Raw genomic sequence first — 26507 nt, forward strand, 5'->3', positions numbered from 1 at the left:
CACTCAAAAAAGAAGAGAAGGCTCTAGGGAGACCTAGCACCCTTCCAGTACTGAGAGGGGGCCTACAGGAAAGGTGGGGTGGGACTCAGGGTGCCTAATGATAAGATGAGGTGTAATGGTTTCAAACTGAAAGAGGGGAGATTTAGATTAGATATTAGGAAGAAATTCTTCACTGTGAGGGGGGTGAGACACTGGCACAGGTTGCCCAGAGCAGCTGTGGCTGCCCCCTCCCTGGAAGTGTTCAAGGCCAGGTTGGATGGAACGTTGAACAACCTGGTCTGGTGGAAGGTGTCCCTGCCCATGGCAGAGGGGTTGGATCTAGATGATCTTTAAGGTCCCTTCCAACCCAAACCATTCTACATTTCTATGATTTTGCAGCTGGGAGAGAGTAAGACCAGGCCCAAGTCTAAACTGGGAGAGGAGTGGCTGGAGAGCAGCCTGGCAGAAAGGGATGTGGGTGTGCTGACTGGCAGCAGGCTCACCAGGAGCCAGCAGTGTGCCCTGGCAGCCGAGAGGACAAAGGGCAGGCTGGGGTGCATCCAACCCAGCACAGCCAGCTGGTCAAAAGAGGGGATTATCCCTCTGTGTTCTGTGTCTCCCCTGCACACACGTGATGTCCTGCTCTTCCCCCATCTCTCCGCAGAGCCCTTCCTCAAGGTGGGCACATCTGTGCTGGCCTGGCCAGCCATTTCTGCATCCCCTTCCCATGCTCTCCACAGTCCCTGAGCTGGCGGTGCTGCTCTGCAGAACAGGTGGGCTGTGGTGCCTGGGGTCGCATGGTGACTCCACAGGGCTGTGCTGGTCAAACTGGGAGGCAGACCAGCTCAGGGATATCGCTGCCACTGGCTGCCTTGCACAAAAGCTCTTAGATGGCCACGGAGGGCGCTCAGAGGTACCCTGCCTTATTGCCAGCACCTCAAGATGTGTTTGGGTGCTGCATTGCATCCAATCTGCAAATGTTTACTGGGGTCCCCTGGGGTTGCAGAGGCCTCGCTTGGCAGTCACACCCTGATATAGCACCTTGTATCTGGGTCCCTCCACCTTGGACAGGCTCATGCTCAGTGGGCTCCATTCACTGCTGACCTCCTGGCACAGGTTGCCCCTGCAGACCCCCTGCACTCTCCTGGCAGCTCCTGAATCCTTCCAGAAAAATACTCACCTGCCATCAGCCCCATCACACGCTGTAGGGCCCCAGGCAGGTTAACTGGAGATCATTCACCTTCTGTGTGGGTGCTGTCCACCAGCAAGTAACACCTGAGCCATTCCTCAGTCCCAGGAAGACCATACTGGGACCCGTCACACTAAGCCCACGGAGAAACAAGCAAAGCAACAGTCCTTTTTAGAGTCTATTCCTTGGGCATGTTCTTGAAAGCAACTTTGGAAAAGGACCTAAGCCTTTAGACACTGCCCTAAGGAGACCATCTTTCTGGACGGAAACGCTGTTACAAAGGCCAACTCTGTCACAGATCTGCTATGCAGGGACTCTGTACATAGGAACTGCCTCTGAAGCGCCAGAGAAGGTCTCAAAGGAAAAATCTCAGACAAAAATGTCATGACAGGGTTCTTTTTAATGTTTGAACGTACAGAAGGTGTGGAAATTCATTTATACTGTCTCTGGGTCCAAGCAGACAGTAGAAAAAGAATTTGAAATGGTATGAAAAATGAAAATTCTTTGTGGACAGCAATATCAGAAATGAAAAAAACCCAAATCTGAAAAAAAAAGGACAATAACATCAACAACTACAAAACATATAAAAGACAGGTTGGGCCCATAGTAAGCTATGTTATAAGTGTTATGTAGAAGAAAATGGGCAGTATATTGCTTTAAAAGTAACATCTAGTCTTCAGTTTCCAAACAGCATCCTTGAGCTCCCTGTTCCTCATGCTGTAGATGAGGGGGTTCACTGCTGGAGGCACCATCGTGTACAGAACAGCCACCACCAGATCCTGGGGTGGGGAGGAGATGGAGGGGGTTTTCAGGTAGGCAAACATGCCGGTGGTAATAAACAGGGAGACCACGGCCAGGTGAGGGAGGCAGGTGGAAAAGGCTTTGTGGCGTCCCTGCTCAGAGGGGATCCGCAGCACAGCCCTGAAGATCTGCATGTAGGACAGCAGGATGAAAAGAAAACACCCAAATGCTACACAGACACTAACCACAATAAGCCCAGCCTCCCTGAGGTAGGTGTCTGAGCAGGAGAGCTTGAGAATATGAGGGACTTCACAGAAGAACTGATCCATGTCATTACCCTTGCAGAGGGGTATGGAAAATGTACTGGCTGTGTGCAGGGCAGCAGTGAGAAAGCCACTGCCCCAGGCAGCTGCTGCCATGTGGACACAAGCTCTGCTGCCCAGGAGGGTCCCGTAGTGCAGGGGCTTGCAGATGGCCACGTAGCGGTCGTAGGCCATGATGGTGAGGAGATAAAACTCTGCGGACATCAGAACGAAAAAGAAAAAGACCTGAGAAGCGCACCCTTGGTAGGAGATGGTCCTGGTGTCCCAGAGGGAATTGGCCATGGCTTTGGGAACAGTGGTGGAGATGAAGCCCAGGTCAAGGAGGGAGAGGTTGAGGAGGAAGAAGTACATGGGGGTGTGCAGGCGGTGGTCGCAGGCTATGGTGGTGATGGTGAGGCCGTTGGCCAGGAGGGCAGCCAGGTAGATGCCCAGGAAGAGCCAGAAGTGCAACAGCTGCAGCTCCCGCCTGTTGGCAAATGCCAGGAGGAGGAACTGGGTGATGGAGTTGCTGCTGTTGGGCATTTGCAGGTTCTTGACATGGAGGCACTGTCCTAAGAAGTAAAAGAGAGAGGAAAATTAGGACAGACTTCTTGGAGCAAAGCCACTCCATTTTTCATAGCAAAGTTCTAATGCATTTCCTTTTTTGCTTTGTTCTGGCTGAGTGTGCTCTGAGGAGCAAGACCTCTGCCAATGTGCTACCAAGGAGTGAGCTCTGTCCTGCTGCACTGACTACCTGGGAACTGCTTCTTGACACCTCTGATGTTTGCAAGGGATGTCGGACGCAATTCACCCTTAATGGTATATCTGCACTCATGGAGTTTCCTTCTCCAGAGACATTCAAAACCCGCTTGGACGCATTCCTGTGTGACCTGCTCTAGGTGGTCCTGCTCTGGCAGGGGGGTTGGACTAGGTGATCTTTCAAGGTCCCTTCCAACCCCTGACATTCTGTGATTCTGTGATTCATTCTGTGATTCTGTGACTCCAATGAGTGTGGGCTGCCCAAGAGAGTCTTAGTATGTCTTTATGATAATTTTCCTCTGTGGTTTTTGTTTTCCACCATCACATCTGGTGAGTACTTATTTTTAGGGGTAGAAATCCTTATTTTTATGAATTAATGTGTGGAGTCTTAAGTCAAGAGAGGCAAAAGGGCCCAGCTCTCTGTGGCTCAGTGCAGAGTCAGGAGAACTGCAGTGTCCATCAGTCTTGTTCCCAGCTGCCCTTTGGTTTCACATCTGCTACCTTGAGGATGACCGCACACAAAATTACTTAAAACAGCAAAGCAACGGGACTCTGATGAAAGCCGGTGAGCCAAAGGGCAGATCTGTGAACTCTTCTTTCTCCAGCATAGAGGTGTAGTCGTGATGGAGAGGGCAGGACATGGCCTTTCTCAGAAAGAAAGAAGGGAATCTGAGAGGAGGCACGCAACCCACAAGCGACGGCTCCGCACTCCCTAGGATCCTATGGAAGATCTGTGCCTTTCTGGGGGGCAGCACGCAAGCCCAACGGGATGGGCCAAACAGACAGTCAGGTGTCCTGAAGATGGGATGTCTTAAACGGAGAGTCAGCTCATTGCCCAGCAGACAGCGCCCAGCAGACAACTACAGTGAAGGACCAGAAGAGAGCAGCCTCTCCCACTCCTTGTTTGCAATTTCCTCCCACTCCCTGCCCGTCTTTGCTGCTTGGAGCTGTATTTCCCCAGTCCTCCTCCCTGTCTCTGTTCACAGATCCCATCCCACCCACTGGGCACTCAGCTCTGCCCTACAGACCCTCCTGACAGCAAAGCACTGCCCAGGGAGATCTCTGTACTGGCAAGTCTTACAGAGAATATCAGGTAAACCTTGAAGAGAACACAAAGGTGATATTAATGCTCTCTGTAGGCTGAGGTGGGAGAAGTGACTTCGTTGGGTTCCTTGGAAAGCATATTCATCACTCACTGATATGCTGTAGGAATTTCTGTCTCTTGTGCAAACCTGACAGCTCCATGACTATTTCCATGCACCATCACAGCTGGAAAGTGGAAACACTGATCCTGGAAAATGCCTTTTACTCCCAGGTAATAATGCCTTTTACTCCCAAGCCCCTGCCTTTATGTCCTTCCTGCTCTGTGAAATATCCTAGGGGTGGTCTGGAGCTGTGACCAGCTCTGACCCATGCAGCACCCTTTCAACAGCAGAAGGAGCCTGCCCTGCCCTACTAGGGATTGCTCCTTCCACGCACAGCTTCTCCCTGCTGTGCCATAGGGAGCTCCGCGGGCAGGCTGAGTGCTGCCCCTGGCAGGCAGCAGAGTCCCTGCCGCGGCACACAGCCCCTGGGGGGCAGGGACCCTGCTCTGACCCACAGCCCTGGGCACCCCTGCCTGCGCCCCTGCAGTCCCGGCTGATCCAACTTGCCTTACAAGAGCCTCTGGGCAGGGAGTCCTCCTTCCAGATCCCGGGAGCTGTGGAGAGATGGAGATGCCTCCAGCAACTGCACCCGCATGGCCCTGCACCCAGAGCCTCACCGTGTCCAGGGCTCGCAAGATTTCTCCTGCAGTGAGCTCTCAAACATCGTCCCGATTCCAACCGCCTTTAATCTCATAATCTGATTTGCTCATCTCCCTGAGATACCCTGGGAGTGCTCTTCACTCTGTTGCGCTTTGCAGAGGAGCTGCTCCTGGGCAGAGCTGTCTCTCAGCAGTGCTGCCCGCTTGCCGTGAGCTGCTTCTATCCCAGCAGCCTGGACCAGCTCAGCAGCAGAGGAGCAGCCCAAGGCATTTTCAGGAGCCCTCTGGGGACTTTGGGGCCAGCTCCAGGAACCTCAGGTGCTGAGGGGAAGCTGAAGAAACCTCTCCACAAGTCCAAGGCAGATGCAAACTCCAGTGTTTCTGGGAGCAGTCAGGGCTCCCAGGGAGGGACATGAATGACAAAGCCTCCCTGGGGGCTGCTGAGAGCACAAAGCTGGAGGCGCTGGTGACAGGGAGGCCGAGGGAAGGAAAAGATGGCTGCGCTGCTGAGGAAAGGGGGATGTGTTAGAGTCAGTCAAAGGGCCAAGGCCTGACCCCCAGCCCCTGAGGGGGGACATCCTGTCCCTCCCACCTTGCTCAGGACTCTTCTTGGTGCAGTATTTTGTGGGGACAGGCAATGCCAAGTGCAGGACTATGGTACATCACCTCCCAGGCTCTTGGGTGGAGACAAGGAGGCCGTGAGGCCCTACTGCTGTAGGATTAGGTGTCTCCTGATAGGTCTTGGTGACAAACAGCAGCCACAGCCAATAGGAGAAAGACCTCAGCTCTGTTGGGGGCCTTCAACCTTGTCAGCTCCCTTGACCATCTCCACAACAGGCTGTCCTATGCTGTCCTACTCCTGCACCCATTTACTTGAAGGTTTTGGACATCCACTGTGTTTACCAGCCTTGCTCTCACCTCAGCATCTTCCTGCCCTTACTGACAACTATCCATCCTCATGACTCTTTGTTGAAATACAAAGCTTTGGCTAATTCACACTCTTTCTGGGTGGCCCATTGTACCACAGCACTGCACCTGAAGGGACATTTCACGTGACTCAAAGTGACATGAAATTGTCACATCCAGTCTCAACTTCCAAAGCTTCACTTTGTTCCATTATTTCTTTCTTGTGTTGTTTCCCAATTTAGAGAAAAAGCTCCATCATCTCTGAAACCACACTCCAACCAGTCTCGGCACAGTAGGGGTGGCCATGCTCATCCTAATGCAGACCTGTATGCAGGTGGCCTTGTTCATGGTGAGCAGGCACCATTGGCTTGTATGGTATTCCTTGTAGTGCCCAGGCCCTTCTCCTAAGTGTCACTGCTCAGCCAAGTCAGGTCCCAGCCTGCCCCGATGAACAAGATTGTTCTTCCTCCTAATGCTGGAGTGGCCACTTCTTGTAAACTTCAAGAGGATTGTGTTGGCCAGAAGCTCAGAGTTTCTCAGGGTTCCCTGGACTGAAGCTCCATTTGTTCAGCTGTTAGTGCTTGTGTGCTGATGGCTCACCCTGATGGTGGTGTCTCTCACAAGACAACAAGCATGGGGAGTTACAAGCACCAAAGAAGGGTAGAAAGCAAGTAAAACCAGGGTAAGCAGAGAAAGGGTAAATGAGAGTTGGGTTATTTGTATGGTAGGCTATGTTATTGGAAAACATGTATCTACATAGACACTCAAAGAATCAAGATCTCTCGAGAAGTTGGTCTTAGGTCCTTCAGCTATCTGGGAGCTGGCTCCAGGATCCCCTCATCCGTCCAGTTCATAGAATCATATAATCAATCATAGAACAGTTTTGGTTGGAAGAAACCTTCAAGATCATTGAGTCCGACCTTTGTCCTAGCTCTATCAACACCACAAAACCATGTCCCTAAGTAGAACATCTCACTGTCTCTTAAACACCTCCAGGGATGGTGACTCCACCACCTCCCTGGGCAGGCTATTCCGATGCCTGACAACCCTTTCAATAACGAAATGCTTCCTAATATCCAGCCTGAACCTCTCCTGGTGCAGCTTGAGGCCTTTTCCCCTTGTTCTGTTGCTTTTTACTAGGGAGAAGAAACCGACACCCACCTCACTACAACCCCTTTTCAGGTAGTTGTAGAGAGTGATAAGGTCTCCCCTCAGCCTTCTCTTCTCCAGGCTAAACAGCCCCAGATCCCTCAGCCACTCCTCCTATGACACATGCTCCAAATCCTTTCCTAGCTTGGTAGCCCGCCTCTGTACCCTCTCCAGTACCTCAACGTCCTTCTTGTAGAGAGGGGCCCAAAACTGGACACAGAACTCGAGGTGCAGCCTCACCAAAGCCGAGCACAGGGGAATGATCACCTCCCTGCTCCTGCTGACAACACCATTCCTGGTGCAGGCCAGGATGCCATTGGCCGTCTTGGCCACCTGAGCACACTGCTGGCTCATGTTCAGCCAGCTATCAGTCAACACCCCCAGGTCCCTCTCTGCTGGGCAGCTCTCCAGTCACTGCTCCCCAGGCCTGTAGCGCTGCTGGGAGTTGTTGTGGCCAAAGTGCAGGACCCGGCACTTGGCCTTATTGAAACTCATGGAATTGGCCTTGGCCCAGCGATCCAGCCTGTCCAGATCCCTCTGTAGAGCTTCCCTGCCCTTGAGTAGTTCCCACACACATAGACAAGCACATGCATATGCAAATGGATCTTTCCAGCACAGAATCACAGAGCCATTGAGGCTGGAAGGCAGCCACCCTCCACCTTCTCTGTACATCCTCTTCATGCCTGGTGTCTGTCAGGAGCTCCTTTTTCATCCATGCCAGCCTCCTGCCACCTTTTCTTGACTTTCTGCATATCCGGGTGAACCTCAAAGAGGAGATCATTAATCACAAAACAGCTCTCTGCACCCTCTTCTCTTCAGGAACATATCCCATGGAATTCTTCCAAGCAGATCCCTCCAGCAGGTCAAAGCCTGCTCCTCTGAAGTCCTGCTCCTTGTTTTGTTCTGTTCTTTCAGGATCCTACAATCTACTTGCTCACCTCTGACTGTCACACCCCTGAACAGCTCTTCCTTGTTTGAGGTCCCACAGGGCACCTCACCTCACTGCTTCCTCAGTCACTCTTGTCAGGAAGATGACATCAGTGAGCTCCAAAATCATCCTGAATAGTTTGCACCTTGCTATGTTGCCTCTTCAGCAGAGGCAATTAGGATAGTTTAAGTCAGCCTTGAAGTCCAGGGCCTACAAACACGAGGCTCATTCCACTTGTCTGAAGAAGGCCTCATCTACCTGACCAAGAGGTCTGGAGCGCATATCCACCCATTCTCCCACAATATTGCCCATGTTGTTCTGCCCTCTGATCATGGCCTATCAGCTGACTCATCATCCATCCCCAGGCAGAGCTCCATGTATTCCTGCTGCTCGCTCACATAAAGGGCAACTTTCCCTTCAGGTCCAGACCTATGGCCTTGTCAGTACCAGTATGTGACCACAAGACACCACAGTTTCTCCAGGTGGTGGTTTCAGCCACCTTCTCCCCTGAGTAATGAACTCAGAGATCCTCTGGGCCCTAGTCCAGACTTAGGGGCTCTAAATACCTGGCTCCAGGACTTGCTAGTTAATCTGGTTTGCTGTATGCCAGTGGTTAGTCACTAATGTACACACCAACATGATGTGCACAGAGCCTGGTCTCTCCAGTTGCTGGCCCCTCAGGTACATGAGCCCCTATGACTCATGCTTCCCACTCCAGTGGTTGGCACTTGGATCTTTATCCATACCAAAAGCAGAGATGTCCTCGCCCCAGCAAGTTGTGGAGAATGCAGTTTAATGAGAAGACAGGACAGACTGGAGTGATCAGCTGCATGGTATGCATAAACAAGTATACTGACCAGCCACACGTGACCTGCTCCTTTCATCCCCTTTTCCTTCGTTTTTTTCCCCAAACCACCTTGGTCCTTCCCTTTCCCTGCCTTTGGTTTATACCTAGACATGCCACAGCAAGTCTGACACAATCCCTCATGCTCTCTCTGGCATCCCACAACGACTCTCAGACCCCCAGCGGCACAGACCCCCACCCTCAGTCAGCAAGTTCATCCTGGGAGCCTCTCCAATTAACCCATCTGTTGAGTGTCACACCCAGATGTTTGGGACCTGGATGTGAATCAATATTTTTCACTTTGGGTTTGAAATTACTTCTCTGAAAACAGAAGGAGAAATGTCCTAAGAAATGGCAATTATTTATGTTTGTCGAAGTGTTGGGGATTAGGTCAGATGAAAACGTCTATGATGTAGGGTATGTGCAAAACTGAGCAGAGTATGTCTAACCATGACCAAGTCCTGATGACATTGACTCCGTGAAGCATTTACCAGCAGTGATCACACACTATAAGGACCATAACATACACCCAGGTGGATGACCCAGTAAGTCCTCTTCAGTCCTGTCTGCCTATGATTCTGTGTTTTCTCCCTCAAAGGCTATGTCACACACACAGGCTCCAAGATTCAAAAAGAAATTAAAGGGGCAGAAGTGCAAGCCAGGCCAACAATAACTGTTTTTCGAAGTGTAAAACAGGCTGAACGTGTCAAACAGAAGTATACACTGAGATTAAAGACATCCTAGAGTATTTGAGGGTACATCATATGAAGGATGCTGAGGGACTTGTATTGGTCTTATGTTGCAAGGTTCTGGTAGCAGCAGGGGGTGGTGCAGGTCTGGCTTCTGTGAGAAGATGCCAGAGCCTGTCCCATCATGTCAAACAGAGCCAGTTCCAACTAGGTCCAAGAGGGACCTGCTGCTGGCCAAGGCTGAGCCCGTTAGCGACAGTGGTAGCAGCTCTGTAACAACGAATTTAACAATTGGTAAAAAACTACTGTGCAGCAGCAGCTGGGAGAGAGGAGTGAGACCATGTGAGGGAAAAAACTCTGCAGACACCAAGGTCAGTGAAGAAGGAGGGGGAGGATGTGCTTCAGGTGCCAGAGCAGAAATTCCCCTAAAGCCCGTGGTGAAAATCATGTTAGAATCATAGAATCATTAGGTTGGAATAAACCTCTAAGATCATCAAGTCCAACTGTTAAGGCATGTTGAGGCAGGTTGTCCCCCTGTAGCCCATGGAGGACCACAGTGGAGCACATATCTGCCTGCAGCCCGTGGAGGTGCGTCCACACTAGAGCAGGTGGATGTGCCCTGAAGGAAGCTGTGACCCTGTAAAGATCCTGTGCTGGAGCAGATTTTCTGGCAGGACCTGTGGACCCATGGGAGACCCACACTGGAGGAGTCCATTCCTGAAGGACTGCAAGCCTTGGAAAGGATCCATGCTGGAGCAGTTCATGAAGAACTGTAGCCCATGGGAAGAATCCACGTTGGATAAGGTCATGGAGGACTCTCTCCTGTGGGAGGCACCCCACACTGGAGCAGGGGAAGAGTGTGAGGAGGAAGGAACAGCAGAGATAGTGTGTGATGAACCAACCACAACCCCCATTCCCCAACCCCCTGTGCCACTCGACAGGGAGGAGGCAGAGAAATTGGGAGTGAAGTTGAGCCTGGGGATAAGGGAGGTGTCGGGGGAAGGTGTTTTAAGATTTGGTTGTATTTGTCATTACCCTACTCTGATTTGATTAGCAATAAATTAAATTAATTTCCCTGAGTCAAGTCTGTTTTCTCCACGATGGTAAGTGGTGAGTGATCTCCCTGTCCTTATCTCAACCTGTGAGCTTTTTGTTGTATTTTCTCCCCCTACCCTGTTGAAGAAGGAAAGTGATGAAGCAGCTTGGTGGACACCTGGTGGCTGGCCATGATCAAACGACCACAGGTGGATACAGGACCCATCTGGGTGGGGTGTGCTGGGGTCTCCCTCTTGCTGAAGCTGGTGGTCTTTGCAGGATCCCTTCTGCCTCGTCCTCAAGCAGTTCCAAGGGCAACGGAATGCACAGAAAATGAGAGCCCTGGCCTCGACATTGTTCAACACCAACCTCGACCTCTTCCTCATGGAGCTGCACGAGATGATCATGGTGGCGTTGTCCAGATCTCAGCCCGAACATGAGTAAGTGCAGGTTGTAACCTGGGACGGCCACAAGCAGGGGCAGAAGTCACAGCTTCCTGGGAGGGTTTGGTTGGGGAGAGACCTCTGAAGGTCTCTAGTCTGTGTCCAGCTCCAGGCAGGTCACTCAAGGTTTTGTCTCGTTGCCCGCTGGCGAATCTGTGTCATTGGAGATGCTTATCTTGGGGGCTGTCCCAAGGTGGCATCACCTCGGATGGGAAGAGGTTGTCCTTATGCCCAGGCATCAGCCCCATGGGCTCCTGATGCCACTGGAGATAGCCCAGGGCAGCCTCTAGCATGAGACAGTGGCCATCATTGACCAGCAACCTTGGCCATCATTGGGAGACACTATTGAGAGCCACCATTGACCAGCAGCTTTGACCAAGACAGTGCTTATTGTTGACAGCCAATGCTGACCATGGCTTGCTGCTGGGGGTGGTGAGGCATCCAACCCACCTCCATCTGCTCACCCCCTCCCCTACTCTGCCTCACCCATAGGCTGAAGTACGCCTTTAAGTTCTTCCTGGAAGACAACCGAGTCCCTGCCGCCTTTGTGGCCACCCTCACGGAAGCCCTGGACCCAGACGTTCCCGTCAAGAACATCCTCTCTGTCTGGAGGACTACTGTGAAGACCAGCCAGATCAAGGTCCCTGCCTACGGCCAGGAGAGGCCACCCCAAGGCAGCCATTAACCCCCCTTCTTGCAATGACCCTGCTGGTGGCTTGTCCCCGTGGCCACAGAGGAAACAGCTACCCCGATCCCAGCTCTGGGGGCAAGATGTGAGCTGCGTGTGGGCTCCTGGAGCAGCTTGAGCTGCCAAATCCCTGAAATCCTGCTCCCCCGCTGCCTGAACCTGGTGAGAATCTCCCACCCGGAGCCACCACTGCTCCCTCGGGGACCCCAAGTGTCCCCATCCCTCCAACCCTGCCGAGTCACAGCAAGAACCTGGGGAGCATCCCCATGGACACATCCCCAGCGCTGCTACCCTTGTCCTTGGGTGGCCACCTCTACCCCCACCACCCAGCAGCCCCCAAGGGGGGTCTGAAGAGCTGGAGCCCCTCTACCGCCCCAGTGTTGGCCAAGGGATGCTTCTATGTGTCCCTGTACCTGTCATCAGTGGCCTCTGTCCTGCCTTGTCCCTCCTCTCCCTTCCTACACCATTAAACACTCAAGGACCCATCTTGGTTCCATGCTGTTCCTGAAACGGTGGTGGAGGGGACCCAACGGGTGGTCACGGGTTCAACCAGACCTTCTCGGGGGCTATGGTGGGGCTCAAGGGGCCTCTGGAGGGATAGTGGTGGAGGAGCTGGACACCTGAGCTTCCCTACACTGGCCTCCATGGGTGGCCAGGGGCAGGAAGGACTACAGCCGCCCCGCACAGAGCTGCCCCCAGGGTCTGACCCATGTGGTGAGCTCCTTCCCTCCATCTTCCGGGGGGAGGAGGCTCTCTGTGCTCTCTGCACCCTGCAGGTATTTATAGACATGGATAAGACCCCCCTAGTGCCTTCTCCAGGCTGGACCATCCCAGCTCCCTCAGCCTCTTCTCCTTGGAGAGATACTCCACTCACTTCTTCATCTGGGGGGCCCTACCCCAAGTCTGGTTTCAGGCTCTTCATAGAAACCTGGCCAGCTTGTTGGTGAAGACCCACTCAGGCAGGTGACCAAGCTCCCACCAGACCCAGTTTCTCAAAGGTGGAACCATCACGATGGAAGCCCAAACCCTGAGGACGGCACCAGCCATGCAGCCAGATGCTGTGGTCGCTTTACTGTCTTCCCTGGACTCTCTCCAGTATGGCCAGGTCTCTCTGGGACTGGGAAGCTCAGCACTGGACCAGCCCCCAGGTGCAGCCTCACCAGCACAGAGGTGAAGGACCACCTCTCTCCACTGTGACCTGCCTTTGTGGCAAAGGCTCCTGGTTTGTCGTAAACTTGGTGTCCACCAGGACTTTTTCTACCAAGCTGCTTTCCAGCCAGGTGTCCCCATCGTGTCCTGATGCTGGGGGTTGTCCCTTCCCAGAGGCAGGACTTTGCAAATCCCCTGGTAGAACCTCTTGAGGTTCCTCTCAGCCCATATCTCTAGCCAGCTGAGGGTTCTGTGGGTGGCAGCAGGACCCTTTGGCATCTCAGCTGCTCCTCCTAGGTTAGTGTAATCTGCAACTTGCTGACCTTCAGCCTTCAGCTGACCCACCTGACTGCTCATCCAGCCCATAGATCAACAGCATCTCTAGGAGGATCTCATGGGAGACAGCGTTGAAAGTCTTCCTGAAGTCCAGATGGACAATGTCCAACGTTCTCCCCTCATCTACCAGGCCAGTCATTGCATCGTAGATGTTTATCAAGTTGGTCAAGCATGACTTCTCCTTGGTCAAGCATGACTTCGCCTTGGTCAAGCATGACTTCTCCTTGGTGAAGCCACACTGACAACTCTAGATGCTTATCTCATCCTTCCTGTGCCTGGAAATGGTTTCCAGGATTAGTTGCTCCACCACCTTCTTTTGGGAAGTCCTGCTGGCCCCACAACTGCTGCTCCACAGCATTCCTTCAGCAGCCAGTAGACCGGGGGCAGCGGGGTGGGCAGGGGTGCAGCAGGAGACAGAGGAGACCCTGGGGAGGTGGGAGGAGCTTCTGGACCACAGCGAATGTCCCCTCCCCTGGGCCCACGGCTGCCCCGGGGGCCATCACTTGGGTAATGTCCCCATGGCCACATCTGTTGAGATTAGATATGCCGGATGCCAGCCTGTAACAGTCATCTGATAACACCTCCCCTTGAGGAGGAAGAACCTCCCACCCGGCTTGTGCAACGACCACGGGTCTTGCAACACGCAAACCACCCAAAACGGCAGGTTTCCACCCCAAAACCCCTCACTCCTACGGGTGGTTGCTTTTTGAAGGCATCTCTTGGACGTTGCTGCGTGTCCTCTGTACAGCTTGCCATGGCCGTCTACAAGGTGAAGGTGGCCACAGGTGACATCCTCAAAGCTGGGACCAACAACTCCATCTCCATCACCTTGGTGGGCAGCCGTGGCGAGAGCCAACAGACAACCATCAAGCACCGGTTCATGCCAGGGAAGGTGAGTGTGGGGATGGGGATGGGGACACGAGCGGTGGCATGGGCTGTGCCAGGGGTTTTGGCAGAGGGTAGGAAAAGGTCTGGGTCATCTCCAAGGTTTGGGGGGGATGGTGGGAAGGGGGCTTGAGGGGATGGAGGAAAGCGGTCTGGGAGGGATGGAGGAAGAGTATCCTTGGGTGACACTCTGAGCCCCCACTCTGCTGGTGGGACACCTGTATTCCCTGGTGGCACACCGGGGCAGCTGTCCTCCCCTGCTGCAAGCTGTTCTCCCCCTGCCTAGGAGAAGGATCTGACCGTGCGCTGCGAGCAGGACTTGGGTCCCATCGTCCTCATCCGCCTGCACAAGTGGCGGATCTTCTTGGAGGATGCCTGGTTCTGCAACGATGTCCGCGTGACGGCCCCTGATGGCACCCTCTACCGCTTCCCCTGCTACCAGTGGCTGGAGGGGGTGACCACGGTGGAGGTGCGGGAGGGCTCAGGTAGGACCCATCCCACCCCCATCCTCCTCTGCTGGCTGGGGGGCTTGACCTTGACCCCGCTCTCCTCCTTTCCAGCGAAGAAGTTAGTGGACGATGAGCTGCAGATCCTCAGGGATCATCGGCGGCAGGAGCTGAAGGCACAGCAGGAGGCTTTCCAGTGAGAGCCGGGACATAGGGATGGAGGTTCACCATGGCCAGGGTGGCCTGGCCAGCCGTGACGCTGACATCCATCCCCACATCCCACTGCAGGTGGAAGAGCTACGCCGAGGGCTGGCCCCGTTGCCTCCGTGTGGACTCTGTCCAAGAGCTGGACTCCAATGTCCAGTTCTCCTGCGTGAGGTCCACCAACTTCAACGGTGTCGCCATCTTCCAGTAAGCAATACCCCAAGGTTGGGAAGGACCTGGGTGATGGAAATGAGAAGCATCACCAGTGCCATCCTGTGTGTGTGTGGAGGGTGGGTGTCAGGGAAGGGATGGTGGGTGTTGAGGTCCACTTCTGGTCCACTTCTGTCCCATAGTGCGGCCTCCCAGCTTCTGTCAGGGTTTCTGTTGAGACGCAGCTCCTGGAACAGCCTGGATGAGATGCGCAGCATCTTCTCCCGGACGCGGGGCAGGGAGATCGGTGGGTGCCTTGTGTGTCCTCCCCCACCGCCCAGGGCTTCCCAAGAAGTCCTTGGCTTGACGTGGAGGATGGGCAGTTGGGTGCTGATGTCCAGCCACCCCCTCAGTCCCCGAGTACGTGGCCAAGCACTGGCGAGAAGACGACTTCTTCGGTTACCTGTTCCTCAACGGCAACAACCCCATCGTCATCCAGCGATGTACGACGTTGCCGTCCAAATTCCCGGTGACGCCGGAGATGGTGGCCAGCTCTTTGGGTGGTGGCACCAACCTGGGCAAGGAGATGCAAGAGGGTCGGATCTTCATTGTGGACTATGAGGTGCTGGAGGACATCCCAGCAGGCACCATCCACGGGCGCCAGCAGTACGTGGCGGCCCCGCTCTGCCTGCTGCACCAGGGTGCTGACAAGCTCCTGCGCCCCATCGCCATCCAGGTAGGGATCTCTCACCCCCCAAACCAGTGGACAACCCCACTATGGTGGTGGTGGAGATGGTCCCACCCACGTGGTTGTGCCACACAGCTCAGCCAAACACCGGGACCCGCCAGCCCCATCTTCTTACCGAGCGACGCCGAGTGGGACTGGCTGTTGGCCAAGACCTGGGTGCGCAACGCCGACGTCTACAGCCACCAGCTCATCACCCACCTCTTGAGGACCCACCTCTTGGCGGAGGTCTACACCGTCGCCACCCTACGCCATCTGCCCTCCTGTCATCCCCTCTTCAAGGTAAGTTCCCACCTCGGGACCACCTGCTGCCCCCCACCCATCTGACCTCAGTGACCCTCCCCCTCCCCCCCCAACACCCCTCCCAGCTCCTTGGGAGGTCCCTGGCCATCTCCAAGGTCTTGGTTTCCACCACCAGCTCCTCTTCCCCCACTTCCGCTTCACGTTGCACATCAACACGTTGGCCCGAAGCACCCTTATCAATCCCGGTGGCACCATTGACAAGGTGAGGCCTAGGCACTGGGAGCACTGGGGGGCACTGGGGTGTATTGGAAGTGCTGGGGGTTATTGTAGTATGCTAGGGGCACTGGGGAGCACCAAGGGCCCTGGGAGACGCTAGAGAGCACGGGGGTGGGGCTGGGGAGCACTGGAGACAATAGAGTATACTGGTGGCACTAGGGTCCACTGGATGCGTATTTGGAGTACTGGTGCCCTGGGAACACTCAGGGGCACTGGGTTGTACTGGGAGCGCTGGAGACTGGGGAGCACTGCGGGGGGGACTGCAGTATACAGGGAGCAGGGGGGGCACTGGAGGGCTACTTGGAGTACTGGTACCCTAGGAGCACATGGGGGCACTAGAGTGTACTGGGAGCACCGTGGGGCACTGTGGCAGTACTTGGGGGTCTTGGGGTATACTGGGAGCACTAGGGGGTACTGGGGAGCACAGAGGGCCCTGGCGGACACTGGAGAGCTTCAGGGGAGGGTGTGGAGCTGGGGAGTCTATGGTCACTGGAGTATACTGGGAGCACTGGGGAGCAGATGGGGGCTGGAGGAGGGGGCATGGTACCTCCTGCCCTTAGCACCCATGGATGCCACCTCCCCACCAGGGCTCGGGAGTCACCTATGAGGGGCTGCAGCTGATCGTCCAGCGGGGGTTGGAGAAGGTCACCTACACGTCCCTCTGCCTCCCCGATGACATCCAGCACCGCGGCATGGCCCACCTCCCCAACTACCACTACCGGGACGATGGGATGAGCCTCTGGGAAGCCATCAAGAGGTGGGACAAGCAAGGGGTTGGGTGACAGCTGGCAGTGGTCCCATGGGTGCTCCATGACCTCACGGTCCCCTCACCCCACGGTAGCTTCGTCTCCGGCATCGTGGCTTTCTACTACGGGGAGGACGCGGCGGTGAGCGGCGACGCCGAGCTGCAGGCATGGGTGATGGAGATCTTTACCAATGCCTTCTTGGGCAGGACCTCCTCAGGTACCGTGTCCCTGCACCCATGGGTGCCACAGGACATCCTCAGGGGTGTTGGGCGTCAAGGACGGGTCCCTGATGCTCTTTGGGGTCCCCACTCCCCACCCCCAGGTATCCCCTCCTCGCTGCAGACAGTGGCGGAGCTCATCAAGTTCCTCACCATGATGGTGTTCACCTGCTCAACACAGCACGCGGCCGTCAACAGCGGGCAGGTGGGACAGGGGATCTCTGACCTCTCTGCACCCAAAAGATGTCCTTAACTGTCCCCAACCCATGTTGGAGAGATTGTCCCCCTCTAACCCCTCTGTGCACAGGAGGGATGTCCCCATCCTGAGCCAGGGTAGATGTCCGTGTCTCATCTCTCTTCACGCAGGAGGGATGTCCTTATCCATCCCCTCTCCGTGCTGGAGGGACATCCCCACCTCAGGAAAATGTCCCTGTCCAACCTGTCCCCAGTCCAGAGGGATGTCATCTGCTGACAGTGACCTCTCACCCTGCAGTATGACCTGGGAGCCTACCTCCCCAATGCTCCATTCTCCATGCGCCACCCACCACCGTCGGAGAAGGGCAAGGCCTTCCTCCAGCACTTCCTCGACACCGTCCCTGATGTGGCCACCACTGCCCAAAACCTGGTGGCCCTCACACTCCTCAGTTCCCGCCTCAGTGACGTGGTGAGTCTGGACCCACCATCACCACGACCTCCCCAAAATGGGGAGCTCTGTGGGGCTGATGAACCCCAAGAGGTGCCTCACAAGGGTGTGGGTGCACATCAGCACCTTGGGCATCCCCAAGCACAGGGTGGTGGCCACCATCGCTTTACAGCTACCAGGGTGCTTAGACACCCCCAAGTGGTTGAACCTGATGGGTCCCCATCCCTGTGTCCCCCAGAGATTCCTGGGACACTACCCAGAGGAGCGGTTCACGGAGGCAGAGCCCCGGAGGCTCATCAGGGCCTTCCAAGCACAGCTGAAGGAGATCCGGGACCGCATTGAGGAGAGAAACTACCGGGCTGAGCTGAGATACAACTACATGAACCCGGAGGAGACGGAGAATAGCATCTCCATCTGAGCACCTGGGTGCCCCTGCACCCCAACCAGCTCCCCCAGGACCCCACACCCAGGCACCTCCAGCAACCAGTACCTGAGTACCCACAGACCCCAGAACCCCCAGGACCCAGCACCCGCAGGAGCCATCACCAAGCACCTGGATGTGCCCAGCACCCGGCATTCCATCACTCCCAACACCCCCAGCACCTGATCACCCCCAATAACCTGAACACTGCCAGCATCCAGCACTCGGATATGGCCAGTACCCATCATCTCAGTACTCCAAAACTTAGACACCCTCAGCACGCAGCACTCCACCCTCTCCAGCACCCAGAGCACCCAGCAACCCACCCCATCCAGCAGCCCCAACACCCATCACCTAGACACCACCACAACCCAGGCACCCAGCACCCACAGCACCCAGCAGCCATCATCTCAGCACCTCCAACACATGGACACCCCCAGCACCCACCACCCAGCACCTGGACAGCACCAGCACTCCCAGCACCCAGCACTCACCACCCCCACCACCCAGCACCCCCCCCCCCCCGCTTCTCACCCCTGCCCCTCAATAAATGACAGCTGTCAATCAAAGCCTCTCTGCTGGGGAAGGGGGGGCACCCTAAAAACCTGGGGACACCTCCAGCACCTGCCAGAAGCCCCCCATCCACAGACAGAGCTGGGTGGGCAACTGGGAGACAGAGCCTCTGCTCTCACAGCCATGGAGCCCAGGGCATCACTCGCCTCCTCACCCACCGGAGCGCCAGAAGAGGTGAGGTGCATCTCTCCTGCCATGGGCCCCTTTCCCACTGCACAGCAGAGGGGCTGAGGATGAGAGCCCTGCAGTGTCACTGTCTGGGAGGTGGTGTGCACAGCTGGGCAAGGGGAAGGCTTTGGCGAGGGCCTGGCTGTCTCTCTGCTAGCCTCTCTCAGCCGCACCATTACTGTGTGTCTTCTCACCTCTCCACCTCTCTGTGCTGCTCTTGCTCTTGCTGTCAGGCTCTCTAGGGGCAGGAGTTTCAGCTGAAGGGTCAGCCTGGAGCTTGTGGGTCCTCCCATGCAGACATGTCTGTGGGAATCAGGTGTCCCAGCTGAAGGGGACATCACCAGCATGCAGGCAGCTGCTTGGCAGGCAGAGCTCGTAGAAGGCTCCCGTAGGCTCTTGTTTTATGGAATAAAGGTGCTGGCTCGTTGTCACCTCGCAGCCACTGTCCTGTTTGTACAACATTTGCACAGCCAATGTAAGCTGGCCTCCTCCTAACCTGGGAGCTTTTCCATGGGATCCTCCCTGAGGAGCACTCCTCATGTGTGTCAGCCTGTGGCCTGGCACGGGTGACCCAGGGACAAGGGCTGCTGGGACAGGGCTGAAGTAGCTCAGCTGGGAGAGCGTTAGACTGAAGATCTAAAGGTCCCTGGTTTGACCCCGGGCTTCAGCAATGGTTTTCTCCTTTTGAGTTTTGCAGAGCTCATCTGCCTTCTCCCAGCCCTGCTTGCTCCTTCACCTCTTCCCACAGCGCTGTCCCTGCTCTGGAGCTGCACACCTGAAGCTTCCAAGGAGCTTCCTCCAGCACCACCAGTCCCCAGCCTGGCCCTGGGCAGGCCTCTCCATTCCGTGCTGCTTTGGGCTGGGCTTCAGCTGTCCCTCCTTCCCTGCTCCACAGGCAACGGCACTCCCTGGGCTGGGCTCCCACAGCAATGGGCATGTCCCAGCACCCGCAGGATCTGCTGCCTCAGCTGGTTCCCCACGGACGCTCCTCCAGACATGTTTGGGGTTTTGGTGCGACTGAGAACAAGGGAGTGGAGAAGGAGAGACCGTCTGTCCAAGCAAGGTTACTGTCTTGCCAGCTTTGAGAATGAGCTTGAAAATGCTGGGCCACAGGGCCTGCAGGACTCTCACTGCTCCAAAAGAGCCCTTCTAGGTCGTTCTTGAGCAAGAACAGGAGAGTCACGGATAAGGACGGGCCTTGGGGCCACGTGTGCAAAGCAGAAGAGATGAGCAGTCCATGCCCTTAACCCCACTCCACCACTCCCCAAGTTCACAGGGACCGTGGTCTGGTTTTCATTCCCCCAAACCTCACTGCAGCTTTTCAGTACTTACAAGTGCCCTTAAAAGAAAGACGGGGGCAATGTTTTTCGCAGGACCTGTTCTGATAGGGCAAGGAGGTAATGGTTTTGAACTAGAAGAGGGTAGATATAGACTAGATAGAAGGAAGATATTTCTTACAATGAGGCTGATGAGACAGTGGAAAATGTTGCCCATAGAGGTGGTAGAAGCCCCAGCCCTGGAAACATTCAAGGTCAGGCTGGACAGGGCTCTGAGCACCTGATCTGTCTGAAGATTGCAGGGGAGTTTGGACTAGGTGACCTTTAAAGATCCCTTCCAACACAAACCCTTCTATGATTCTTTGATGCTACGATTCTACGATCTATGAATAAAGTTCTATACAAGCTGACGTGACCCCAGAATTCACCCTGTTGCGAGCAGAAGGTTGGACTAGAGACCTCCTGAGGTCCCTTCCTGGCCAAAGGATTCTCTGTTTCCCTCCACTGCAGAGAGGTGATGGTAAGGCAAAGTACTCAGGTTCTCTGTGACCATGGAAACAAGTCAGACCTCAGTACAGTTGGGTCAAGTGCAGCTTTCTTGTCCCACCGTAGCCAGCCTTTCTCAGGTAAGGGCCACCTGGCAGGTACCCCTGAACGGCCCTGATCATGTCCTTGGCTTCACCTTGTATTTACTTTTTGCCCGCTTTGCCCCTCCAAGGTTCTGCCCTTTGACCATCCTCATGCCCTCCCATACGAACAGCCCCCCTCTGGCTGTTCTTTCCTCTTCGGCCCTGGCTGTGCTTGCTTTGTACCTTCGCTTGACGTTTCTGGGATGGTTCCCATGGTAATACCTCCCTTGGCTTGCAATTTCCTGTAACTAGAGTGTCCTCATCAAGGCAGGCCTGTACCTGGCTGGGTAGAAGCAACCTCGAGGAGAATAACCAGGGCATTCTGAGGGGTGCCATACCAGTCTGTGGTGGTAAGCGTGACTATGACCTTGTGCATATTGGGCTGCACTGGGAGGAGAGTGGCCATCCAGACAAGAGCAGTTCCCTCCTGCCTTGACTTAGCACTGGTGCGGGATAGTGTGTCCCAGTGTGGGGCTCCCTGTTCTGGAGAAGTAGGGAGGAACTGGAGAGGGTGCAGAGGAGGTCTGGCAAGAGGGGGTTAGGGGCTGCTTGTGGGAAGGCTGAGAGACATGGGGGTTTTGTTCTGGTGAAGTGAAGGCTCCAGGAAGTACAGCAGTAGCTGGAGAGAGCTTGAAAGTTGGTTTCAGAGACGATTGCATGTTTTTTGGTTGTGAGAAAGAGCATGAGAAAGCAAAAGCACAAATAAATGCCCTTTTGGAGGTCCCGAGTTGACACGAGGATGAAGAAAAGTCACTTGAAGCTTAGTGCTGTGGTGCAATAGGTCACTCAGTCTGGAATAGCTCCGGGTTCTGTTTTTCCAGGAAGAGCCAGTGAGGATGGAAAGACACAAGGAAAGGAAGGGACATGCTGGAGTGAGAAACAGGTGGGAAAATGACCTTGCTAAGAAAGAGGGGCAGGTGTGGGACAGTGTAGGACAGCCTGTGGTGGAGATGGCCAAGGGGGCTGGCAAGGCTGAAAGGCCCCAACAGAGCTGAGGTCTTTGTCCCCTTGGCTGTGGCTGAGGTCTCTGCCCTGGAGGCCCGTGAGCAGACACAGTGTCCTTATAGCACGGGGCCTTGTCGCCTCTTGGCACCGCCTGCCGGGGAGGCCAGGAAGTGCCATATCGCTCTCCTTGACTCGGCATCACACCCCACACGTCCCCTTGCCCCAGGAAGAGCTCTGAGCCACCCACGAGGGACAAGGTCTCCCCTACCAGGGCCTGGGGGTCAGGGCTTGGCATGGTGGAAGACTTCAAGGCTGCAGTCACCATCAGAGCCACCTGCACTTTGCCTTTGTCTGCCTGTCGTCTCTGCCTCCAAGTTTCTGCTCCAACAAGTCCATGGGCAGATTTTGTTGGTAATGGTCCTCCATGGGACGTAGTAACAGTGCAGGAAACTTCAGCCTTTGCTTCTGACTTCACCTTCCTGAGCCTTTTGTGCAATCTCTTCTCAGCACCATGAGGGTTCATGGGCTCAGCACCAAATACGCCACGGGGCTCATTACAATGCAGAAAGCTCTCACGTGCTCTTTCCATTCCCAGAATCTCCTTCCAGTCACCTGAGACCCCTACAGCTACTTGGAGAGGCGTGAGGAAGGAAGTTAAAGAGGAAGAGTTCAGCAGGCACCTAAGACAAAAGGAGATTTGCTTTTTAAGGTCACTTTTTGTGATTTTTGACTCTACAGAAGATGTGATAGCAGCATTCTCCAATTCCTATTGACCCAGACAGTCACCTAAGGAGGTCTGGGCAGGGAGGAAAAGCCGTCCCTTGAGGCCGCACACTCTGTGGGCAGCCTTTCTCCCCACCACCCTGACCCCAACATTTCTGCCATCAGCCCCCTGGACCTTGCACCCCGTTTCTTCCCACCAGACTTCTCCACTGAAGCCTGCAGCTGGATGCTACAGCTCCTTTGCACCAACTCCCACCTGCTTTCCTCGGAGAACTGGCTGCACACAGGCACAGAAGGATTTCTCTCCTTTGCCAACAAACAGAAGTTCCCCAAATACAACTCAATAAGGAGCAAAACACTCTCCTGCACTGTGTATCGACATCCAAGCTGCATCTAGTGATGTCCACCTTCCACAAGGTGTAGTCCTACAGGAAATGTTTTAGACATTAGAGAGAGAGGAAAGGGGAGCGAGAATGCGATTAAGGAGTTGACTGAAGAGTTAGTTGGACCCCTGAAAGAAGGGGCAAGTTTCTAACTCCCTGAAGCTGAGAGCAGCCACCAGAGAGTTGGGAGGTGTCTGAATGAACAAAGAGCAAGGGGAGTGGGCAATGTGGAGAGCAATGGGAAGGGCAGATGTCCAGTTTGCTGGAAATACACCCTTAGGGATGGTCATTTAACCAGGAGAGGTGCAGCCCCTGAAAGGTGAGGGAGATGACCCACACAGGGAAATAGAGCAGCGGTAATGCAAGTACAGGCGGAAAGTGATTCCTTCTTCTGCTGCGACTGATGCACCTCCTGGCAATTCCCAGTCTGGCCTGGTGGGAAGATATTGCCATTTCCTTCAAAGGACTCAGAGGTTTCAGCTGGAAAACCTGTGCTCACATTTCTATACCATTGAGAACTCTTGTTCATCTCTCCAGGCAGACCTCGGGTGTCTGAGCAAAAACATCCACAGACGCTTTTAGGGGCCCCAGTTTGCCTGAGGTGTTTGCCTGGGACTGGCAGCCGTCACAGAGGAGCTGTGGGAGACCAGAGCCCCTGGGCAGCTGCAGGTGGAAGCTGGGAAGAGAGTCCCAGGGCTCCTACACCAGCACCAAGTTCCTCTGTCCCTGAGACTGAAGACGTTTGTGTCCTACAACTAACCCCAGTTCTGGAAAACTATTTCCTTTTCAAAAAAAAAAGAAAAAGAACATCAAATCCCAGGGAAGACCAGAATATTAAAACAAAAGAAAAAGAAATCTGTGAAGAGCTGTAAAAGCTGACAAGTGTGTTGACACATTTTCTTATCTTTACATATTTTTCTTCTGTTCATAATTCCCTTTTTATTTGGAGGGGGAGGGGCAATATCTTAATTAGCCTATGTAAGGCAAGAGCATTAAAAAAAGGAGGGTCTTTGATTCCCACAGTGCAGGATGGCCTAGGATGAAGAGCCAAAGTACCCGATGGAGGTCAAGGCCAGTGCTTTTAGGAGAAAACGCCCAGACAAAACACCACCAAGCGCTACAGAGCTCAGCAAACTGCAAAAGCCAAACCCCGCCTTGAACACGTACAGCAGGAAAGGGAGGAAGGCCCAGAAGGGAGAAACACGTGTGGAGAACAGAGCAGGCGATATCACGACCAGCAGCTGGGAAAGAGACTCCACAGCTGTGAGTTCCCTCGAACACGCTCTGGCCAAATCTGTCATTAACTCTGCCCCAGCCAAAAGCCGTACAGCAGGACAGAGACCCCCGATGAGTCCTGTCCTTCCTCCCCCCCTCCGCAGGTATGGAGGGACCCGGGGAACTGGAGGATACTGGGGGATGGGAAACAAGGCGTACCTGGTGTAATAAGTAACATGTTGTGCTTTGTTCATTAAACCTGTATGGGAGGGTATGGATGAAAGATTTATGTGCTCACAAGAAGGCTTGATAGCTCAACGGAAGGACATTCGGCAAAGTAAACAAGACCCGTGGCTGAAGGGGTTGAATAATCACATTCTTGCATAAGTTCACCCACAGGGCAACGAGGAAGACCCTCAGCCTTCATCCTTACGACCACCAGGAGGTAGAAAAAGACCCCCTAGCAACAGAAGGAACATGCGCAGAGTATCGACCTGATTGCGACATCGCGAATGCAGGAAATGAGACTGTATATAATGTGCTTACACGAGGCGGGAAGGCGCGAGCCGTTGGCGGAGCGCAGACTCCCCGGCCGCCCAGCGCTGCCTTTGCTCTTGTTCGCTTGCTAATATAATAAAATTCGCATTGGATTTTGACACTTTAAATTGTCCGTGTCTCTACCTATCACAATTTGGTGCCGTGACTCGGATCGCGACTAGATTGTGGCCTGCAGCTGCATTGGGGAGGCGCCCCGCCAGCCGGCGGCCCCTGCAGCCCTCAGGTCGCTTCTGTCTCGACCGACGAACCTAAATTGAACACTGAGCAAAGGAGAACCGGTAACCCTGTAATCTTTGGGCACGAAGCTCCGAACGAAGACGCAGGACGCGTGAGTATAGGCCGGGAATCTGTTCGGTTTGGGTTGGGTATCCTGGGGCACGGTGTATGAGACGTCCTGCCAGGGCGAAGTGAGTGCGGACCCTCTAGTAGTGCGTTTCTCGTAGCCCGCGAGGGAGCGAGCCACAAACGAGGGGAGCGGTTGGGGTGTGTGTGTGAGTGCCTCAGAAGATGGGACAAAGGAAAAGCAAGCCCTTTGAGCCCATGGGAGAGGGGCCCCATGTGAAATTGCCCCAAATACCGCCCGATAGTCCCCTAGGGCTGATGTTGAAACACTGGGATAACTTTCCCTCTAGGCAGGGAAAGGATAAGGTGAAAATGATCCATTATTGCATGGAAGTCTGGGGCGGACAACAGATTCGAGGAGACCATCTTTATAGGCCTGTTTTTGGATCATTTGAGGATTGGATATGTCAGGCGCTAAACATATATGTTAACTCAAAGGAACCATTTAATTTGGAGGAAAGTGAATATGCCAGTCTGTGGATGGTGGCCGACACTAGGGTAAATTTATACCCTTTAAAAGAAAAGGGGGGTGGCTACCGAGGGAGGAAGAATAGAGAGGAAGACGCGGTCCCTGTAATACCACCACCATACATTCCCCCTCCACCGCCTCCCCCTCCCGTTTCACCACCACCCGCACCGCTTCAACCCTTGCCCTCGGCCCCTCACCGCTCGAACCCTGATTCGCCCCCCCGTTCCCCTGAAACTTACAGACGTAGAACCAGGAGCCAAACACGACGTACACATGAGGGTGGCGGTTTGTACCCCTTGAGGGAAGTGCCAATGGGGGGTCCACAGCCAGGAATAGGGTTCGTATCCATCCCTATTAACTCAGGGGACGTAAGACAATTTAAAGATAAAATGGGGGATCTCCTGGAAGACCCGCTGGGGGTAGCGGAAAGAGTGGATCAATTTTTAGGACCCAATACTTATACATGGGATGAGATTCAGGCTATTTTAGGGATTTTATTCACCACAGAGGAGAAAAACATGATCAGGAGGGCAGGGATGCGAATTTGGGACGCACAGCATGCCCAGGGGCCAGCGGCAGATGTGAAATGGCCCCTACAGAGGCCCAATTGGGATCACCAGGACCTGGTACATAGGGGCCACATGCAAGATCTTAGAAATATCATCATCCAGGGTATCAGGGAGGCAGTCCCTAGAGGGCAGAACATTAATAAAGCTTTCAAAGAACATCAAGAAGCAGATGAGTCGCCCACTAAATGGTTAGAGAGACTACGAAAGAGTCTCCAAATGTATTCCAGTCTGAATGTAGACACTCAGGAGGGGCAGGCTCTGCTGAAAATGCAATTTGTAGCAAATGCATGGGAAGATATTAGAAGAAAAATTGAGAAGATAGATGATTGGCAGAACAGAGGCTTGGATGAGTTATTGAGGGAGGCACAGAAGGTGTTTGTCAGAAGGGAGGACGAGAGGTTTAAGAAGCAGGCAAGGTTGATGGTGGCAGTGGCTCGGGAAGGACAGCGTGGGGGTGGGATTAGATCGACTCACAAAACGGACCCAAGACCCGGGGTGGAAGGAACAAGGAGAAAGGACGTGGAGTGTTATTATTGTGGGAGGAAGGGTCATATGAGAAGGGAATGCAGAAAGCGGCTGCAGGATGAGAAAATATTCAAGGAGGATTAGGGGTGTCAGGGGCTCTATTTGCTGGGGGCTAGACATAAAACCGAGCCCTTGATAAAAATTAGAATAGGTCCCCAGCAACAGGAAATCGAGTTCCTTGTGGACTCAGGGGCCGAGAGGTCCACAGTACAAGAGTTACCCCAGGGATGTCACTTGTCCCCGGAGACAATGCAAGTAATTGGAGCAAAAGGA

General features: G+C 54.4%; 2 protein-coding genes and 1 non-coding gene across 3 annotated transcripts; 2 read left to right on the forward strand and 1 right to left on the reverse strand.

Moving 5' to 3' along the window:
- Positions 1 to 1824: 1824 nt before the first annotated feature.
- Positions 1825 to 2754, reverse strand: LOC104341760 (olfactory receptor 14I1-like). The gene has a single exon (XM_086480639.1). The coding sequence runs from the start codon at positions 2752 to 2754 to the stop codon at positions 1825 to 1827; it is 930 nt and encodes a 309-aa protein (XP_086336765.1).
- Positions 2755 to 13635: 10881 nt separating this feature from the next.
- Positions 13636 to 17868, forward strand: LOC104350827 (hydroperoxide isomerase ALOXE3-like). The gene is made up of 13 exons (XM_086480645.1): positions 13636 to 13773; positions 14053 to 14251; positions 14327 to 14408; positions 14501 to 14623; positions 14770 to 14873; positions 14980 to 15302; positions 15390 to 15593; positions 15730 to 15816; positions 16418 to 16587; positions 16672 to 16793; positions 16899 to 16999; positions 17288 to 17458; positions 17676 to 17868. The coding sequence occupies exons 1-13, from the start codon at positions 13636 to 13638 to the stop codon at positions 17853 to 17855; spliced, it is 2004 nt and encodes a 667-aa protein (XP_086336771.1). The 3' UTR covers positions 17856 to 17868.
- Positions 17869 to 19196: 1328 nt separating this feature from the next.
- Positions 19197 to 19269, forward strand: TRNAF-GAA (transfer RNA phenylalanine (anticodon GAA)). Its single transcript has one exon. It is a non-coding gene; the product is annotated as a tRNA-Phe (tRNA).
- The last annotated feature ends 7238 nt before the right edge of the window (positions 19270 to 26507 follow it).

This window comes from Leptosomus discolor, unplaced genomic scaffold (assembly GCF_034619465.1).
Source record: "Leptosomus discolor isolate bLepDis1 unplaced genomic scaffold, bLepDis1.hap2 HAP2_SCAFFOLD_40, whole genome shotgun sequence".
Taxonomy (NCBI): domain Eukaryota; kingdom Metazoa; phylum Chordata; class Aves; order Leptosomiformes; family Leptosomidae; genus Leptosomus; species Leptosomus discolor.

What these genes read in the sequence shown, in the direction of transcription:
- LOC104341760 (XM_086480639.1), bottom strand. Translation starts at nt 2,754, where the DNA reads ATGCCCAACAGCAGCAACTCCATCACCCAGTTCCTCCTCCTGGCATTT.
- LOC104350827 (XM_086480645.1), top strand. Translation starts at nt 13,636, where the DNA reads ATGGCCGTCTACAAGGTGAAGGTGGCCACAGGTGACATCCTCAAAGCT. An exon ending in TGCGCCCCATCGCCATCCAG is followed by an intron (nt 15,303 to 15,389) that starts GTAGGGATCTCT and finishes TGTGCCACACAG; the next exon opens with CTCAGCCAAACACCGGGACC. An exon ending in CGGCCGTCAACAGCGGGCAG is followed by an intron (nt 17,000 to 17,287) that starts GTGGGACAGGGG and finishes CTCACCCTGCAG; the next exon opens with TATGACCTGGGAGCCTACCT.